The 19,228-nt window shown below is 46.3% G+C and overlaps 1 protein-coding gene across 2 annotated transcripts; it reads right to left on the bottom strand.

Moving 5' to 3' along the window:
- Positions 1-1,685: 1,685 nt before the first annotated feature.
- LOC132765761 (zinc finger protein 420-like) lies at positions 1,686-12,772 on the bottom strand. Of its 2 annotated transcripts, none has more exons than XM_067465161.1 (6): positions 12,669-12,772; positions 10,564-11,056; positions 8,911-9,037; positions 6,882-6,952; positions 5,283-5,409; positions 1,686-5,035 (listed from the first exon to the last, which is right to left on the bottom strand). In XM_067465161.1, exons 2-6 carry the CDS (start codon positions 10,882-10,884, stop codon positions 2,979-2,981), a joined length of 2,703 nt encoding a protein of 900 aa, XP_067321262.1. In that variant the 5' UTR covers positions 10,885-11,056; positions 12,669-12,772; the 3' UTR covers positions 1,686-2,978. The 2 variants fall into 2 exon arrangements, with proteins under 2 accessions (XP_067321262.1, XP_067321263.1); XM_067465162.1 differs by having other exon boundaries at positions 1,686-5,032.
- Positions 12,773-19,228: the final 6,456 nt, after the last annotated feature.

The raw sequence follows: 19,228 nt of genomic DNA, 5'->3' as shown, positions 1-19,228 counted from the left end.
GGGGAAATAGACCTTGACATTTGGGAGTTGTAGTTGCTGGGATTTATAGTTCACCTACAATCAAAGAGCATTCAAACCCTACCAAGGATTGAATTGGGCCAAACTTCCCACACAGAACATGAATACTCAATATGCCCAAATGTGAACACTGGTGGAGCTTGGGGGAAATAGAATCTTGACATTTGGGGGTTGTAGTTGCTGGGATTTGTAGTTCACCTACAATCACAGAGCATTCTGAACCCCACCAACGATAGAATTGGGCCAAACCTCCCACACAAAACCCGCATGACCACCAGAGTGGGCCACAGCAACGCGTGGCAGGGGACGGCTAGTTGTATATAAAAAAATGTATTCTTAAATTTGTGGGATTAACATAACTCAAAAACCTCTGAGCCAATTGACATAAAATTTGGACACAATACACAAATCAGGCCAACAAGTGACCATCACTTAAAAAAAACACTGAAAAACACAGCGGAAGAGACTTAAAAAGCAAGAAAATAAAAAAAAACACTAGTATATGTGTGTGTGTGTCGGGTCCCCAAACAAATTTGTGAACATCCTGCGGCTCCTCCATGATGACATGATAGCAACAGTCTTGGACAGCAATGGCTCCCAAAGTGACCCATTTAAGGTGGAATCAGGTGTCAAACAGGGATGTGTTATTGCCCCAACTCTATTCTCCATCTTCATTGCTATGATACTTCACCTTGTTGACGGGAACCTTCCCACCAGAGTGGAAGTCATCTATCGGACAGATGGCAAGCTATTCAACCTCAGCAGACTGAAAGCCAAAACCAAGGTTACAATATCTGTTATAGAACTCCAGGATGCTGATGACAACGTCGTCTGTGCGCATTCAGAAGAAGATCTACAAACCACTCTAAACACCTTTGCACAAGCATACACGAAGCTTGGCCTGTCACTGAACATCAAGAAAACCAAAGTGCTGTTCCAGCAGTCACCAGCCATCCCCTCTCCAATGCCAGAAATACAGCTTAATGGTGTAACATTAGAAAATGTTGACCATTTCCGCTACCTTGGCAGCCACCTCTCCACCAAAGTCAACATTGACACCGAAATACAACACCGCCTGAGCTCTGCGAGTGCAGCATTTTCCCGAATGAAGCAGAGAGAGTTTGAGGACCGGGACATCCGTAGGGATACCAAGGTGCTTGTCTATAAAGCTATTGCCCTCCCAACCCTGCTATATGCATGTGAAACGTGGACAGTCTATAGACGTCACATTCAACTCCTGGAATGATTCCATCAGTGCTGCCTCCGGAAAATCCTGCAAATCTCTTGGGAAGACAAGCGGACAAATGTCAGCATGCTGGAAGAAGCAAAGACCACCAGCATTGAAGCGATGGTCCTCTGCCGTCAACTCTGCTGGGTCAGCCACGTTGTCCGGATGCCTGACCACCATCTCCCAAAGCAGTTGCTCTACTCTGAACTTAAGAACGGAAAACGGAATGTTGGTGATTTAAAGACAGCCTCAAAGCCAACCTTAAAATCTCTGGCATAGACACTGAGAACTGGGAAGACCTGGCCCTTGAGCGCTCCAGCTGGAGGTCAGCTGTGACCAGCAGTGCTGCAGAATTCGAGGAGGGTGAAAGAGAGCCATACGAATGAAACAAACTGAAATGGATAGAGGTTCTATACAAATGCACAAGACTAGTAACAAGTAGGATTAGTTGCCCCTCAGGTTTCATTTCTGTCCATACTTTTTAATAATTCCAAAACTTTAATCTGGAAATTAGCCCCATACAGGTGAGTTGTAACATTTTTTTAAAAAAATTCTGTGTTCTCTCTTGGGCTTCACAAGGTAAGGACTAAAAACAAAACATTTCTACTGTTTCTAACATTGATATGGTTTCTCTCCTGTGTGGAGTTTTTTGAGGTACACAAGAGATACAGTCTGAGCAAAACACGTTTCCCACTCCTGGCATTTATAGGGTTTCTGTCTTGTGTGAAGTCTCTGAAAACAATGTTTCTATCCCCAGCAACATTTCCCAAACTCCTACCATTTGTATGGTCCCCCTTTCACATCTTAAGTTTCTTGTGTCTCACAAAGTCTGAAGTTTTACAACAATCCCCACCATTGGTATGGTTTCTCTCCTGTGCTCAGTCTTAAGCGATGGCACTGAGCCAAACCTTCCCCATACTACTGGCATTTGTAGGGTTTCTTGGATGGCGACAATATCTGGATGGTGAGCAAAGCATTTACCTCACTCCTGGTATTTCATAGGTTCTTCTTCTATATGAATTATCCAGTGACCTAGAAAGTGCCTATTCTGAGCAAAACACTTCTCATGCTCCTGGCATTTTAATGGTTTCTCTTTGGTGTGATAACTGCAAGATGCAAAGATTACTGCAGACACAGACTGCAACCAGGAAATCAGAAGACGTTTACTTCTTGGGAGGAGAGCAATGTCTAATCTCAATAAAATAGTGAAGAGTAGAGACATCACACTGGTAACAAAGATCCACATAGTCAAAGCAATGGTACTCCCTGTAGTAACATATGGATGTGAGAGCTGGACCATAAGGAAGGAAGACAGACCATTGTGAACTGTGGTGCTGGAGGAAATTTCTGAAAGTGCCTTGGATCGCCAGAAGATCCAACCAGTCCATCCTCCAGGAAATAAAGCCCGACTGCTCACTGGAAGGAAGGATACTAGATGCAAAAATGAAGTACTTTGGCCACATAATGAGAAGACAATGATGCTGGGGAAAAAGGAAGGAAAAAGGAAGAGGGACCGACCAAGGGCAAGATGGATGGATGCTATCCTTAAAGTTACTGGCTTGACTCTGAAGGAGCTGGGGGTGGCCATGGCTGGCAGGGAAGCTCTGGAGTGGACTGGTCCATGAGGTCACGAAGAGTCGGAAGCGACTGAACAAATAAACAACAACAACGTTGGTGTGTATCTCAGAAAGAGTAAATTGTAAGCAAAATATTTTCTACACTCCTGGTCTTTCTAGGGTTTCTCTCTGGTGTGGATTCTCTGGTGGCTTACTAGGTGTTGTCTCTGAACAAAACATTTCCCACACTCTTCACACTTGTATGGTTTTTCTCCTGTGTGGAGTTTCTTGTGATTCCAAAGGTATGATCTCCGAGCAAAACTTTTCCCACATTCTGGGCATCTGTAGGGTTTCTCACCTGTGTGAAGTCTCTGGTGGGTCACAAGATATGAACTGCAAGCAAAACATTTCCCACACTCCTCGCATTTGTATGGTTTCTCTCCGGTATGGATTCTCCGGTGGCCTAGAAGGTGTGCATTCTGAGCAAAAGATTTCCCACAGTCCTCACATTTGTACGGTTTCTCTCCTGTGTGAAGCCTCTTGTGCCTTAGAAAGTGTGAGCTGTGAGCAAAACATTTCCCGCACTCCTGGCATTGGTATGGTTTCTCTCCTGTGTGGAGTCTCTTGTGGTGTGCAAGGGAAGAAATCTGAGCAAAACCTTCTCCACACTCTAGGCATTTAAATGGCCTTTCCCCTGTGTGGATTCTCCAGTGGCCAAGGAGGTGTGCATTCTGAGAAAAGCATTTCCCACATTCCTGGCATTTGTATGGTTTCTCTCCTGTATGGAGTTTCTTGTGATTCCAAAGATATGATCTCCGAGCAAAACATTTCCCACATTCTGGGCATCTGTATGGTTTCTCTCCCGTGTGGACTCTCTGGTGACTCATGAGGCCAGAGTGTCTAGAAAAACATTTCCTACACTCTGTACATTTGTATGGCTTCTCTCCTGTGTGGATTATCCGGTGGCCTAGAAGATGTGCCTTTTGAGTAAAAGATTTCCCACAGTCCTGACATTCATATGGTTTCTCTCCCGTGTGAAGCCGTGCGTGCCTCAAATAGTGTGAAGTGCAAGGAAAACATTTCCCACATTCCTGGCATTTATATTGTGTCTCCCCTGTGTGTAGTCTCATGTGGTGCCCGAGAGAGGAAAGCTGAGCAAAACATTTCCCACACTCCTGGCATTTGTATGGTTTCTCCCCAGTATGGATATTTCTGTGATCGAGAAAGTGTTCTTCCTGATCAAAACATTTCCCACATTCCTGGCATATGTATGGTTTCTCTTCTGTGTTGATTCTCCAGTTATGTAGAAAATGTGCTTTCTGAGCAAAACTTTCCCCACCTTTCTGATACTGATGTGGTTTCTCTGCTTTGTGGGTTCTCCAGTGGCTTTCAAGTGTTGCATCTTTTAAAAAACATTTTTCACACCCCTGGCAGTTACATGGTTTACCCTCTGTGTGGAGCTTCTTATGATTCCAAAGATATGATCTCCGAGCAAAACATTTCCCACATTCTGGGCATTTGTATGGTTTCTCTCCTGTGTGGAGACGTTGATGAATTACAAGATATGCATTGCAAGCAAAACATTTCCCACACTCCTGGCATTTGTATGCTTTTTCTCCTGTGTGGATTTTCTGATGGCCTTGAAGGTGTGATTTCTGAGAAAAACCTTTGCCACAGTCTTGGCATTTGTATGGTTTCTCTCCTGTGTGAAGTCTCCTGTGCCGCAGAAAGTGCGAACTGTGAGAAAAACACTTCCCACACTCCTGGCATTGGTATGGTTTCTCTCCTGTGGGAACTCTCTTGTGGCACTCCAGGGAAGAACTGTGAGCAAAGCAGATACCACATTTCTCACATCTGTATTGTTTCCCTCCTCCGTGGACTCTCTCATGGATCATTAATATTGAAGGGTAAGCAAAGTTCTTTCCACACTCTTGGCAATTGTGTGTTTTCTTTCCATTGGAGATTTCTTGATGACTTAGATGATGTAATTTGTAATCAAACCCTTTCCATGGGATTTTGCACCTAAAGTGTTTTTTCGCAGCATGGAGCCTCTTGTGAAGCACAAAGGCCATATTTCGGACAAAACATTTTCCACATGCATTGCACTCGAAGGCTTTTTCTCTGCTAGAATTTTCTCTTTCTGTCTGTGCTTTCTGGTGCCTGATAAGATCTTGTTTGTGCCCAATATGCTTCCCGCATTTGACGCTGACATTTCTCTTCCTCCTGTTATCTGCTGAGAAGAAGGAGAAGAACAGAAAATGATTATTTGTTATCACCCAAGTTTTAAAAAAAAGCACAATTAAAGTCCTGGGAAACTGTGCAAAATGGATCTGCGAAGCCCAACTCCTCCAAGGTGAACTCAACCACCTAAACTGGGCTCTACAAGCCAATGGAGACTCCACCACAGACATCAGAAGAGCTGCAAGACCAAGAACAAGCCACTAAAGACCAAGAATCCCCCATCAGTGAGGGAGCCTTACCAAGAGATGCCACGATCCCACGCGTCTCCTCCATGACCTGTACATGCAGGGCCCTCTGATCAGGATCCAGAACAGCCCACTCCTCTGGGGAGAATTTGACCACCACCTCCTCAAAGTCAATGGGATCCTGGAGAAAAAAGAAAACATGTCCTACTCACATATTTGTGTATTTGTTTACTTTATTTTTACCCTACCCTTCTCACCCCAAGGGGAACCCAGAGCATCTTACTACATGGCACAATTCAATGGCACATCAAGATAACTTAACATATTAGAAATACACTAGCCGTTCCCTGCCATGTGTTGCTGTGGCCCAGTCTGGTAATCTGGAATATAAAGTAATGAGAAAGTGTTGGTTTCTAATACACTCTGCTACTCTGCTGCTGAGTACGTATGCCTAGTGTGGAACACCACACTAAAACAGTGGATGTGGCTCTTAATGAGACATGTCACATTATCACAGGATGTCTACACCCCAAACCACTGGAGAAATCATACTGTTTAGCTGGTATTGCACCACCTGACATCCACGAGAAAGCAGCCAATAATGAAAGGACCAAGGCACTGATATCTTCGGCCCATCCTATGTTCTGATATCAGCCAGCACACCAATGTCTTAAATCAAGAAATCGGGGTTTTTTTTAGATCTACAGGGATACTCGCAGGAACACCTCAGCAAGCGAGAGTCCAAAAGTAGCAGGCTAAAGCCCAGAACCTCAAGCTATGGCTGATACCAAATGAGAGTCTCCCCCTTCCTTATGACATCCTTCCACATATTCATAGATGGCCCTCATGTCTCCTCTCAACCTTCTCTTCTGCAGGTAAAACATACCCAGCTCTTTAAGATGCTCCTCATAGGGATTAATGGTCTCCAGACCTTTGATCATTTTAGTTGAGAAGGGCTGGGTATAAATACAGTAAATAACATTAAAACAATAATATTTATTTATTTATTCATTTACAGTATTTATATTCCGCCCTTCTCACCCCACAGGGGACTCAGGGCGGATTACAATGTACATATACATGGCAAACATTCAATGCCATAGACACACAACATATATAGACAGACACACAGAGGCCATTTAACATTCCAGCTTTTTCATGACAGTACTCTGGCCACCAGGGGAGCTGTCGCTTCAATGTCCATTTGTGACACTGATGAAATAGTTCCTCATTGTTTGCATGTTTGCTGGAGATTTTTGTGGTGTCGTAAATTAGCCTCCCTGCGTAAGCAGTACCTAAATTTCCTACTTGACAGATGCAACTGTCTTTCGGGCTGCAAAAGTCAACAGCAAGCTACACAAATTGGTCGGAAGCTCACTCCGACCCGGGCTGGCTTCAAACTCATGACCTTTTGGTCAGTCGTGATCAGTAATATATTGATTTGGTCAGTAATATATCAATTTGCCATTTTTCTATTGTCAATTTTTTTCCATTCGCAATATAAAGAAATATATAGGCTTTGATCACTTCTTAAAATTCAACGGCAAACTAAGGCAAAATCCTCAGCTAGAGTTGCCCAGGATGTGACCCTAGAAGGAAGGACACCCAGACAGCTCCCTCCCGTCCCCTTCTCCCAGGAATCCTCCTCCTCACCTCAGTTGTTTCTTCTCCGTTGCAAAGAAAGAGATGTGGATGCAGTCTTGGTGATGGCATTGTTCCAGTTCCTGTGAGAGAGACCAAGGCGGGGAAGGTGACCACAGAGGACTATCTGCGAGCCTACAATTACAATCCTAAAAATAAACTCACAAGGAAGTCGCTCCTGTGAACACAGAAGCATTTTGAAGCCCAGTTCAATGTAACATTACAGGGATTAAAGCAGACATGGCCCCTCCAGGTGTTTTGGACTGCAATTCCCACAGGAATTGTGGGAGTCGAAGCGAAATAGGGACACTCTGCCCACCCAGCGGTGGCCTCCTCCTCCGCGCTGCCTCTGCTGTTCCTGGCCTCGTGTCATGTATCATGTTCTGCAGTTGATAGTAGTTGGTGATGGAAGGGTTAATGTAAGTATTAGTTCTAAAGAGCTGAATAATCTGTAAGTAAGAGTTCATGTGTGAAAGCAATTATGGGTGAAGGTATGCAAGAGATAGGTTGCAGCTGGGTGTTTCTGGATATAAGGAGCGAGCCTTGGAACTGATCTTTGGGAGAAAAGTATTTGTCTTATCTTGGTGGTAGATGTTGCTGGTTTTCCCCCAGGTTTGTGGCTTTTTGGTGTCCTGACCTATCTCCTGTTATTATTATTATTATTGAACTTTATTTGTACCCCGCTAGCATCTCCCAAAGGACTCGATGCGGCTTACACAGGCCAAGGCCTCAAAACACAATGTAACAATACAATCTAAGCAAATCAAAACAATTAAAACAAAATACAGCAAAATGAACAACAGGCAATAAACAATACACTAAAGCACAATAAAACTGGGCCGGGCCAAAGTAATGGGTACAAAGTTAAAAGTGCTGATGTGACAGGTGGTATATATGAGGCTTCTAGGGCAAGTGCAGTGTGCGGTGTGCAGCAATCATTGGTTCTAATAAAGTGCTTATGGGACTTGGTAGTGGAGATTTCCTATTCTGGGAAGGCACATCGGAACAGCCAGGTCTTCAGGTTCTTTCTGAAGACTGCCAGTGTAGGGGCCTGTCTAAGATCTTTGGGGAGGGTGTTCCAGAGTCGGGGGGCCACCACGGAAAAGGCCCTGTCCCGTGTCCCCACCAAGCGCACTTGCGACGCAGGCGGGATCACGAGCAGGGCCTCTCCAGATGACCGAAGTGAACGCGTGGGTTCGTAGATGGAAATGCGGTCACGCAGGTAGACTGGTCCCAAACCTTTTAGGGCTTTGTAGGTAAGCACCTGCACCTTAAATTGGGCTCGGAATATAAATGGCAGCCAGTGGAGCTCCTTAAACAGGAGGGTTGACCTCTCTCTGTAAGGGGCCCCAGTTAGTATCCTGGTTGCTGCTCGTTGGACCAGTTGGAACTTCCGAGCCATAGAGCGCATTGCAATACACCTTTGGAAGCTTGAATCTTTGGACTGGCTTTTGACTATGGTGTAGACTTTTGATCCCTGGATTTTGTTTATTGAACTCTCAGCATTTGACCACTGGACTGGACCCTTTGACTACGGTGTAGCATTTGCTATCAGTTTTTGTTTATTCTGTGGCTGAGTGTTATCTTTATGTTTTATATTTTGGACTATTGAAACAGCCAGAAAGTAAGTGCTGTTTTAATTACATTGTTTAACACAAACTGTGAGAGTTGTTCAGCAGTGGAACACTCTGCCCTGGAGTGTGGTGGAGGCGTCTCCTTTGGAGACTTTTAAACAGAGGCTGGATAGAGGCTGTCGGGGATGTTTGAATGCAATTTTCCTGCTTCTTGGCAGAATGGGGTTGACTGGATGGCCCACGAGGTCTCTTCCAACTCTATGATTTTTCTGGCCCTTAAACACTCTTATGCATAGCTTCACTTTCATAATTTCAAGCTGAATATGGATGTCCCAGGCCAGATGAAATAATAATAATAAGACTTTATTTATATTCCGCCCTATCTTCCTAAGGGGACTCAGGGCGGATATGCCCAACCACTCCCAGAAGGAACTCCCAGAGGCATGAACACCGGAGATGATGCTTACCTTGCCAGGCTGCAGCCCTGTCTCCCTCCTGCTTGACTGCCTTCTGTTGGGGATTCTGGGTTGCATCTGATGGAGACTCTGTTGATGCAAGGAGATCAGGCTGGATTTCCATACAGAGATCTTCAGCCTGAAAAAGCAGGGAAGGTTCCACATTCAATGCAGAAAAGTAGCTGAAAATGGTTTCGTAAATTAGATTTGTGAGGTCTGAGACGTCTATTTACAAATATCTAAAGGACAAGCAATTTAGCATGTATTGTCGAAAGATTTCATGGCATTTTCTCCTGACCTTTCACCTGCATCTGTGGCTGGCATCTTCAAAGGATCCTCTGAAGATGCCAGCCACAGATTCAGGTGAAACATCAGGAGAAAATGCTGCTGGAACACAGCCATACAGCCCAGAAACCACACAACACCCCAACTATAGTTTGCATTACTTTTCTGAGGAGCCGCTGATGGCGTAGTGGGTTAAACTGCTGAGCTGCTGAACTTGCTGACTGAAAGGTCGCCGGTTCGAATCCAGGGAGCAGTGTGAGCTCCTGCTGTTAGCTCCAGCTTCTGCTGACCTAGTAGTTCGCAAATATGCAAATATGAGATCAATAGGTACCACTCCGGCGGGAAGGTAATGGTGTTCCATGCAGTCATGCCGGCCACATGACCTTGGAGGTGTCTACAGACAAACCCAGCTCTTCAGCTTAGAAATAATAATAATAATAATAATAATAATAATAATAATAATAAACTTTATTTATACTCCGCCACCACCTCCCCAAGGGAACTTGGGGCGGCTTACATGAGGCCAAGCCCATCAATACAATATACACAATATAACATAAAAACACAACAGAAAATCAAAAAATAAAATAACCTAAAATACAAAACTAATGTATATAAGTGACTCAACAGTATAAAACCAAAACATTACAATACTAAAATGATCACCATGGGCAGGGCCAGATTCAAGGATTAAAATTTTAAAACACTGGGAGATAGAGCAATGTAAAATATCAAGGAGGGGCTCCGGGGGAGGAGGTAGGATTTAATTGCACAACAAGAAAATAAAAGTGTTTCTGAGGACATTTTATGCAGAGTTTGGTCAGAGATTATCATTGAAGGCAGATTGGAACAGCCAAGTTTTCAGGCTCCTCCTAATGATTGCCAGAGTGGAGGCTTGTGGGGAGCGAATTCCAGAGCTGAGGGGCCACCACAGAGAAGGCCCTCTCCCTCATCCCCACCTGTCGCGTTTGCAATGGAGGCGGGAATGAGAGGACGGCCTCTCCGGAAGATCGAAGAGATCGTGTGGGTTCACAGAGGGAAATGCGGTTGCACAGGTAATGGAGATGAGCACCAACCACCAGTCAGACACAACTGGGTCATGTGGATGGCATGACTGCATGGAGCGCCATTACCTCCCCGCCAGAGCAGTACCTATTGATCAACTCACATTTGCATGTGTTTGAACTATTAGGTTGGCAGAAGCTGGGGCTAGCAGCTTGAGCTCACCCCGTTCCCAGGATTCAAACCTGTGACCTTTTGATCAGCAAGTTCAGTAGCTCAGCGGTTTAACCCACTGCACCACTGGCCTTTCTTAGCCAGAGACGACTCATTTAATCTATCCATTACAGCTTTAGAGATGCCAAGAGGTGATGCTCTCACCTGTTCTTCCTGCTTCTCGTCCTCTGCCTGACTCAAGAGGAAACCTTCTGCCAGGGCCACCGCCTGGGAACTAGTCTCTGCCCCACATTCCCGGACCCAGTTCTCCATCTCTGGGGGCAGGATACTGAAGAACTGCTCCAGGACCACCAGGTCCAGCATCTCCGCCTTGGTGTGTTGCTCTGGCTTCAGCCACAGGCAGCAGAGAGAGTGGAGCCGACCGCAAACCTCTCGTGGACCTTCGCCTTCTTTGCAGGAGAACTGCCTGAAGGGCTGAGGCTGGATGTTTGAGCTGGACATGTTTTCATTCAGGAACGTCGTCATACTGAATTCCACAAAGCCCTTGCTACCAATAACATCTGAGTCTCTTCTGGCTACAGGTCCAGTTGAGTCGGGTCTTTGGACATCTTTGTACTGGTATCCAAGGAAGCAGCAAATGTGATCCAAGTTACTTTTCCTTCCTCTCTTCTGGGGCAACAGCTTCTCCTCCAAAACTCTGAAAAACCAAGATATTGCTCTGTTGGGAATTTCTGTGATCTACCTATCTATATAAAAATGCTCTGTTCGTTTTGAGTGACATCATAACTCAAAATCTGCTGGATGAATTGCCACCAAATTTGGCCACAAGACTCCTACTAACCTACTAACCCAAGGAGAGCCCATCAATCAAAAAATTGATTTTGATATTTGGGAGTTGTAGTTGCTGGGATTTATAGTTCACCAACAATCAAAGAGCATTCTGAACTCCACCAATGATGGAATTGAACCAGATTTGGCACAAAGGACTCCCTGTCCAAGACTGTTGTCATCATGGAGGAGCCGCAGGATGTTCACAAATTTGTCAGGACACCCGATTTTTTGGAGGATGGTCCAGAGAGCGCTGCAATTCACTGTGTTGAATGCCTTTGCAAGGTCAATGAATGCCATGTACAGAGTTTGGTTTTGTTCCCTGCATTTTTCTTGGAACTGCCATGCAGTGAAGATAATGTCCACTGTTCCTCTGGAGGGGCAGAAGCCATTCTGGGATTCAAAAGCCTACATTGACACTGAAATACAACATCGCCTGAGCTCTGCGAGTGCAGCATTTTTCCGAATGAAGCAGAGAATGTTTGAGGACCAGGACATCTGTAGGGATACCAAGGTGCTTGTCTACAAAGCTACTGTCCTCCCAACAATGCTATATGACTGCGAGACATGGACTGTCTACAGACGTCACATGCAACTCATGGAACGATTCCACCAGTGTTGCCTCCAAAAAATCCTGCAAATTTCTTGGGAAGACAAGCAGACAAATGTCAGTGTGTTGGAAGAAGCATAGACCCCTAGCATTGAAGTGATGGTCCTCCACCATCAACTCCACTAGACTGGCCACGTTGTCTGAATGCCCAATCACCGTCTCCCAAAGTAGTTGCTCTACTCTGAACTCAAGAACAGAAAACAGAAATTTGGTGGGCAGAAAAGAGATTTAAAGACGGGCTCAAAGCCAACCTCAAAAACTCTGGCATAGACACGGAGAACTGGGAAGCCCTGGCCCTTGAGTGCTCCAGCTGGAGGTCAGCTGTGACCAGCAGTGCTGTAGAATTTGAAGGGGCACGAATGGAGGGCGAAAGAGAGAAACGTGCCAGGAGGAAGGTGCATCAAGCCAACCCCGACTGGGACCGCCTTCCGTCTGGAAACCGATGCCCTCACTGCGGGAGAAGATGCAGATCAAGAATAGGGCTCCACAGTCACCTATGGACCCAAGACAATCCTACTTAGACAACGAGGATCGCCTAAGTAAGTAATGAAGATGTGGAACAGTACTGGGCCCAGGAATGAACCTTCTTCGTGACTCTCCACTAGTCTCTTCTTTCCAGGTTGAAGAGGAACTATTGGTGAGAATCACCCTTTGCTTTTGGTTGCTTAACCAATGACAGCTCCACCAAAGAGGAGCATTGCCTAGGCCACCTTTCTCCACCCCCCTTGCACTGCCCCTTGGAAAGTACCCCCTTCCACATCCCCCAAATCCCAAAGGAAAAGTGCAGTGAAGGAGGATGCCCCCTCCCCAGCTTCCAAAGCCAGACAGCCCCCTTCACTCCTATGGAGAAGGCCTGGGAATGAAGACTCACCAGAAGGAGAAGACACTAAAGCATCCCAAGGAGAGGAGGGAGGAGGGCAAGGAAGGCTGGCCTGCTCTGGAGGACTGGGTGCCTCCCTCCTCTCCAACTTCCTTCCTTTCTAGGAATCCAAACTCCCTCCCCTTAACCCTTCCTTTGCTTCATCCAGCTGCAAGAGCCACTTTCCTGCATCCTTCTGGGCTCCAGAGACACATGGAATCAGCCTGCCCAGAGCAGGCATGCGCCATCCAGTTTCCTTGGCTGCATTGTAAACACACTGTGCAGAATGAATTTATTTATTTATTTCAATTACTTCTACCCCGCCCTTCTCACCCCCGAGGGGGGACTCAGGGCGGCTTACAAACAACGGCACAATTCGATGCCTGAATCAATAAACAAACAATGCCTAAAAACGATTTAAACAGTTAACAAGTTAAAAACATTAGTACATAATAAAATAGCAAAACAATCTCATGCTCAGTGTTCAGAGTTCCGTATGTCCATTCCATTCCGTTCGCCCATGTTTATCGTCAGATCTTCCCTTAGCTGCCAGAATGTCCAAGAGCTTGGTCCCATATCCAGGTCTTCAGTTTTTTCCTGAACGCCAAGAGGGAGGTCGCTGATCTAATCTCCCCGGGGAGTGAGTTCCACAGGTGAGGGGCCACCACTGAGAAGGCCCTGCTCCTCGTCCCCGCCAACCTCACTTGTGATAGTGGTGGGGTCGAGAGCAGGGCCTCCCCAGATGATCTTAAACTTCGAGATGGGATGTAGAGGGAGATCCGTTCAGACAAATACACTGGGCCGGAACCATATAGGGTTTTGTAGGTTAAAACCAGCACTTTGAATTGTGCTCGGAATTGAATCGGCAGACAGTGGAGCTGATGTAACAGGGGGGTGGTATGCTCCCTGTACGTCGCTCCGGTGAGCAATCTGGCTGCTTCTCACTGGACTAGTTGAAGTTTCCGAGCAGTCTTCAAAGGCAACCCCAAGTAGAGTGTGTTGCGGTAATCCAACCGGGATGTAACAAGAGCGTGGACCACCGTGGCCAGATCTGACTTCCCAAGGTATGGGCGCAGCTGGCGCACAAGTTTTAATTGTGCGAAAGCTCTCCCAGCCACCTCCGAGACCTGAGGTTCCAGGCTCAGCGAAGAGTCCAGTGTCACACCCAAGCTGCGAACCTGCGTTTTCAGGGGGAGTGTAACCCCGTCTAACACAGGCTGTAACCCTATACCCTGTTCGGCCTTACGACTGACCAGTAGGACCTCTGTCTTGTCTGGATTCAATTTCAATTTGCTAGCTCTCATCCAGTCCGACACAGCAGCCAAGCACCGGTTCAAGGTCTGGACAGCCTGGTCTGAATGCACTTGAACTGCATTGGTTCAACTTCCTGACTGTAAGAAGAGCTGTTCAGCAGTGGAACACTCTGCCTCGGAGTGTGGAGGAAGCTCCTTCCTTGGAGGCTTTTCAACAGAGGTTGGACAGGGCAGCTAGTTAGTAGGCAGCTGCATTAAATCACTACTGACCAAGAGATCATGAGTTCGTTGCCCAGGGGACACCCGGATTTTTTGATGTTTTATCATCCTGTGAGAGACTTCTCTCATTTCCCAGCATAGATAGCTGGAGCTGACAGAGGTAGCTCATCCGTGCACTCCCCAGATTTGAACCTGCGACCTGGCGGTATTTAGTCCTGCCAGCACAAGGGCTTAACCCATTGCCTCCTATACAATTTATCAAAACGTATAAAACAAGTGGTTTTCTATCTCTTGGCTCAACCATCCATCAAACTGGGAACTGTATTGCAGAAATCAGAAAATTGAGATAAGGAAGAGCAGCTACAAAGGAACAGGGAAAGCTCCTCAAGAGGAAAACCCGATCAGAGAAGGATGAGGTTAGGACCATCTATATCACAGCATTTCAGATTTCTACGTAAAGGGTGAAAGCTGGATATTAAAGAAAACAGACAGCAAGAGAATAAAGCAGCTGGCTAATAACTAGCTGCTACATCCGGAAAATCCTGCAAATCTCTTGGGAAGACAGGTGGATAAATGTCAGCATGCTTGAAGAAGCAAAGACCACCAGCATTGAAGCAATGGTCCTCCACCATCAACTCAGCTGGACTAAATGTCACATTGTCTGAATGCCCAATGACCATCTCCCAAAGCAGTTACTCTACTCCCAACTCAGGAATGGGAAAAGTAATGTTGCTTGACAGGAAAAGAGATTTAAAGATGGGCTTAAAGCCAACCTTTAAAATGGTGGCATAGACATCGAGAACTGGGAATCCCTGGCCCTTGAGCACTCTAACTGGAAGTCAGCTGTGACCAGCAGTGCTGCGGAATTCGAAGAGGCATGAATGGAGGGAGGAAGGGAGAAACGAGCCAAGAGAAAGATGCATCGAGCCAATCCTGACGGAGACTGCCTTCTGTCTGGAAACCGATGTCCTCACTGCGGGAGAATATGTGGATCAAGAATAGGGCTCCACAGCCACCTACAGACCCACCGCCAAGACATCAGACTTGGAGGAGCATCATCTTCGGGCTACGAAGGATCGCCTAAGTAAGTGTTTAGCTATATTCCGCTTTATACATTTAGAATCTTAGAATCAGAGTTGGAAGAGACCTCATGGGCCATCATCCAGTCCAACCCCGTTCTGCCAAGAAGCAGGAATATTGCATTTAAATCACCCCTGACAGATGGCCATCCAGCCTCTGTTTAAAAGCTTCCAAAGAAGGAGCCTCCACCACACTCCGGGGCAGAGAGTTCCACTGCTGAACGGCTCTCACAGTCAGGAAGTTCTTCCTCGTGTTCAGCTGAAATCTCCTTTCCTGTAGTTTGAAGCCATTGTTCCGCATCCTAGTCTCCAAGGAAGCAAAAAACAAGCTTGCTCCCTCCTCCTTGTGGCTTCCTCTCACATATTTATACATGGCTATCATATCTCCTCTCAGCCTTCTCTTCTTCAGGCTAAAGATGCCCAGCTCTTTAAGCCACTCCTCATAGGGCTTGTTCTCCAGACCTTTGATCATTTTAGTCGCCCTCCTCTGGACACATTCCAGCTTAAATAAAATAGTTTTAAAGATTACTAAGATGAATGATCTTTCTCCCTTGTAGAAATATTATCATATTCCAATACAATTAAAAAAAAACTCCCTGGATTTCAGAGCATTGAGTCATGGCTAAAAAAAAGAAAACAACACTGCGCCTTTAAGAGAACGCTCTGCTACTCACCTACGTCATTCAGAGGTGGAGCCTGCTGGTTTCCTTTGTTTCCGCCAAGAGTCTGGTTTGGCTTCAGTCACATGACCCGAAGCGGAAGCCGATCAAAGAAAGGGCTCGGGTAGCTATCAGCTGGAGGGTAAAAAAAGTGGTGTCTCATTAAAAAGGAGCCCATTGGAAACACCAACCCCTAAAACAACCAAACAATTAGAAATTACAACTCAAAGGAAGGACCTTGAAGCAAAGAAGGCCCAACAGACATAAGAAGCCCAGCTTTCTCATCCTCTCCTCCTGGTGAGTCCTGCCTTCTTCCCAGGCCTTCTCCATCTAGGACTGAAAGGCAAATGGGAGGGAGGTTTTTGTATACACACATGGATCCCCAAATCAATGGACAGTCCAGTTCAATTTATATGCCATGGCATAGTGAAGTAGAACTCTTTGTACAAAAGGTCCAAATAAAGGCTTGCTTTTGGGGCGTGGAATTGGGGAAATATTTTCGTGCTGTGGGTAGTTGAATCTGTGAATACCATGTGCGAGGAGGTGATCAGAGTGGAGAGAAAGCACACCTGCTGTCAAGTGACAGGAGAGTAGAGGGAGATTTATTGTTTATTTCTCTGAATTCTGCCACCAATTGGTATAGTGGAGGCCAATTGTTATATGTAATTTATGGTAACTGCGGTGTCCAGGGGAGCATTTGCACAACTCAAACTCGTGCGCCAGCTGCGCCCGTACCATGGGAAGTCTGATTTGGCCACGGTGGTCCACGCTCAGGTTACATCCCGGATTGATTACTGCAACGCGCTCTACGTGGGGTTGCCCTTGAAGACTGCCCGGAAGCTCCAGATGGTCCAGCGCTCGGCAGCCAGGTTGCTAACGGGAGCGGCACTCAGGGAGCACACCACTCCTCTGTTGAGCCAGCTCTACTGGCTGCCAATTCGCTACCGGGCACAATTCAAGGTGCTGGCTTTAGCCTATAAAGCCCTAAACGGTTCTGGCCCCGCTTACCTCTCCGAACGCATCTCCACCTATGAACCGACTAGAACATTAAGATCGTCTGGGGAGGCCCTGCTCTCGATCCCGCCTGCGTCACAGGCGCGCTTGGCGGGGACGAGAGACAGGGCCTTCTCAGTGGTGGCCCCTCGGCTATGGAATGCCTTGCCGGCAGACATCAGACAGGCACCTTCGTTGCTGACGTTTCGGAGAATGGTCAAGACCTGGCTGTACGAACAAGCGTTTGGCTAAGCAATGCAACTAATTAAGGAAGTCGGTAAAAGGAACATAGGAACGGCACAACGACTATGAGAACGGATCCGATTTCAATTAAGACGCTATATATGTTGTTTGTTGATTTGTCCTGTCTGATCGTTAATTGTTGTTGATCAACGTCGCCGATCCTGTTGTTGTACTGTCGTGTTTTAATTGCACTGTAAACCGCATTGAGTCGCCTGCTAAGGGCTGAAAAATGCGGTATAAAAATGAAGTAAATAAATAACTGCCACCAACATGAGATATGTGGTATTACTGTGCTCTTACCTACAAGAAGCACTGCCTGAACATCAAGCAAAAAGTGGGTGCTAGAAACAACATCATACGAAAGCTGACTGGCACAACCTGGGGATCACAACCAGACACAGTGAAGACATCTGCCCTTGCGCTGTGCTACTCTGCTGCTGAGTATGCATGCCCAATGTGGAACACATCTCACCACACTAAAACAGTGGATGTGGCTCTTAATGAGACATGCCGCATTATCACGGGGTGTCTGCGCCCTACACCACTGGAGAAATTACACTGCTTAGCTGGTATTGCACCACCTGACATCCGCCGGGAAGTAGCAGCCAATAGTGAAAGGACCAAGGCAGAGACATCTCCAGCTCATCCCCTGTTTGGGTATCAGCCAGCACGCCAACGATTTAAATCTAGACATAGTTTTCTAAGATCTACAGAGACACTCGCTGGAACACCTCAGCAAGCAAGAGTCCAAAAGTGGCAGGCTCAAACCCAGCACCTCAACCAATGGCTGATACCAAATGAGAGACTCCCTCCTGGGCACACAGAAGACTGGGCGACTTGGAAGGCATTGAACAGACTGTGCTCGGGCACCACGAGATGCAGAGCCAACCTTCAGAAATGGGGCCACAAAGTGGAATCCTCGACATGCAAGTGCGGAGAAGAGCAAACAATTGACCACCTGCTGCAATGCAACCTGAGCCCTGCCACATGCACAATGGAGGACCTTCTTGCAGCAACACCGGAAGCACTCCAAGTGGCCAGATACTGGTCAAAGGACATTTAACCAGCTACCAAACTCACAAGTTGTGTATTTTTCTGTTTCTTTGCTTTGTTCTGTTTATACATGATAGCCATGTATAAATATGTGAGAGGAAGTCATAGGGAGGAGGGAGCAAGCTTGTTTTCTGTTGCCCTGGAGACTAGGACACAATGGAAGAATGGCTTCAAACTGCAAGACAGGATATTCCATCTGAACATCAGGAAGAACTTCCTGACTGTGAGAGCTGTTCATCAGTGGAACTCTCTGCCCCAGAGTGTGGTGGAGGCTCCTTCTTTGGAGGCTTTTAAACAGAGGCTGGATGGCCATCTGTTGGGAGTGCTTTGAATGCAATTTTCCTGCTTCTTGGCAGAATGGGGTTGGACTGGATGGCCCATGAGATCTCTTCCAACTCTATGATTCTATTATTCTATTCTGTCCTGCTGTTTCACCCATATCTATGGCAGGCATCCCACCCTGGACATTCCACGGATATATAAACACCATCTGTCTTGTTTCCAACCTACCTCACAACCTCTGAGGATGCCTGCTATAGATGTGGGCAAAACATCAGGAGAGAATGCTTCTGGACTATGGCTATAAAGCCTGGAAAACTCACAACAAACCAATAGAACCAATAGATGGGTTGTTGTAGGTTTTTTTTCGGGCTATATGGCCATGTTCTAGAGGCATTCTATGGCCATGTCCTAGTGGCATGGCCATATAGCCTGAGAAAACCTACAACAGCCCAGTGATTCTGACCATGAAATCCTTCGACAATACATAGAACCAATAGAAGCCTTAATTTTCAAAGATTTCTGATGTTGGTAGAAGAAATTGTGTAGAACTAGTCTGGATTAGGACTGTGAGTGAGGATTGAAGGCCAAGTGAGAGCAGGTGGGTCTGGAGGCTGCATAAGCAGAAACCAAGATGAGGGGAGGATCCAGCAGTACTTAGCACTGAAATAAATTAAGGCCTTGTTTCATGACCCTCTGCCCCCCAAAGCCTTATGTTTAATTCTGCTCATTCACTTGCTTTTCCTTCATAGAGATTTGCTTGTTTGCCGATAATCCTTAACACAGCAGTGACT

The sequence above is a fragment of the Anolis sagrei genome, chromosome 2 (assembly GCF_037176765.1).
Source record: "Anolis sagrei isolate rAnoSag1 chromosome 2, rAnoSag1.mat, whole genome shotgun sequence".
Classification (NCBI taxonomy): Eukaryota; Metazoa; Chordata; class Lepidosauria; order Squamata; family Dactyloidae; genus Anolis; species Anolis sagrei.
Note: the sequence above shows the minus strand (reverse complement) of the source record. Positions and strands in the feature narration are given on the sequence as shown.

Excerpts from the sequence above, each read along its gene's own strand:
- LOC132765761 (XM_067465161.1), bottom strand. The coding sequence starts at position 10,884 with ATGACGACGTTCCTGAATGAAAACATGTCCAGCTCAAACATCCAGCCT. Across the intron at positions 6,953-8,910 it reads CAGGGCTGCAGCCTGGCAAG|GAACTGGAACAATGCCATCA; the intron begins GTAAGCATCATC and ends TCTCTCTCACAG. Across the intron at positions 5,036-5,282 it reads TGGGATCGTGGCATCTCTTG|CAGATAACAGGAGGAAGAGA; the intron begins GTAAGGCTCCCT and ends CCTTCTTCTCAG.